This window comes from Colobus angolensis, unplaced genomic scaffold (genome assembly GCF_000951035.1).
Source record: "Colobus angolensis palliatus isolate OR3802 unplaced genomic scaffold, Cang.pa_1.0 Scaffold135, whole genome shotgun sequence".
NCBI lineage: Eukaryota > Metazoa > Chordata > Mammalia > Primates > Cercopithecidae > Colobus > Colobus angolensis.
The window spans coordinates 3,451,017-3,452,185 of record NW_012114433.1 but is presented as its reverse complement, the minus strand read 5'-3'; the positions used below and the strand labels follow the sequence as shown (position 1 = coordinate 3,452,185).

Here is a 1,169-nt window from a genome sequence, read left to right as displayed (position 1 = left end):
AAAAAAAAAAAAAAAATGAATGCAGGCTGGGCACAGTGGCTCATGCCTGTAATCCCAGCATTTTGGGAAGCCAAAATGGGAAGTTAAGGCTGCAGTGAGCTATGATGACACCACTGCACTCCAACCTGGGCAACAGAGTGAGATCCTGTCTCTTAAAAAACATTTTTTTAAAAGCAGTTGCAAGCCAGGCACAATGGCTTACAGCTGTAATCTCAACAGTTTGGGAGGCCGAGGCAGGAGGATTGACTGAGGACAGGAGTTTGAATCAGCCTGGGCAACACAGTGAGACCGTGCCTCTACAAAAATTTTAAAAATTAGGTAGGCATGGCCAGGTGCGGTGGCTCACACCTGTAATCCCAGCACTTTGGGAGGCCAAGGCAGGCGGATCACGAGGTCAGGAGTCAGAGACCACCCTGGCCAACATGGTAAAACCCTGTCTCTAATAAAATTACTAAAATTAGCCAAGCATGGTGGCATGCACCTGTAACCCCAACTACTCAGGTTGCTGAGGCAGGAGAATCGCTTGAACCCGGGAGGTGGAGGTTGCAGTGAGCCTAGGTTGTGCTACTGTACTCCAGCCTGGGTGACAGAGCGAGACTCCGTCTCAAAAAAAAAAAAAAAAAAAAAAAAAATTAGCTAGGCATGGTGGTGCACGTCTGTATTCCCAGCTATAGGCGAGGCTGAGGTGGGAGGATCACTGGAGCCCAGGAGTCTGAGGCCGTAGTGACAGAGCAAGACTTTGTCTCAAATTGTTTTTTTAAAAAGGGAGTTGCTCACAGGGGACTTCTGTTTTCTGAAGCGTTCAGTGTATTTTCACGAGTGGACACGATGGATAAAAACAGACGAATTTTATTTCAACAGGTGAATACTTCCTACCGGCACTCCTGGATAATCTTTGGGCAGCTCCTGGAGACAGGTCCAAGCAGCTGATGAATTCAGCTTCAAGATCTGGAAACCCGGCTATGTGGTCATTGGAGAATGCGCCTTCGTACACACGCCCGTTCTTGAAAGTTAATCGGCCCTGCAGACAGAAAAACAACTTTGTGCAGTTTAGGAAAAGTTTTCTTAGAAAAACACTGGTAAGGCCAGGTATGGTGGCTCACACCTGTAATCCCAGCACTTTGGGAGGCCAAGGCAGGCGGATCACAAGGTCAGGAGTTCGAGATCAG

General features: G+C 47.9%; 1 protein-coding gene across 1 annotated transcript in view; it reads right to left on the bottom strand.

The window, feature by feature from the left end:
• The window catches only part of LOC105506326 (radial spoke head 10 homolog B2-like), a 67,302-nt gene that overhangs the window by 42,942 nt on the left and 23,191 nt on the right, over positions 1–1,169 (bottom strand). Inside the window, exon 3 of the mRNA XM_011934409.1 lies at positions 877–1,021. Coding sequence (XP_011789799.1) covers positions 877–1,021 — 145 coding nt within the window. The remainder of the gene's footprint in view (positions 1–876; positions 1,022–1,169) is intronic.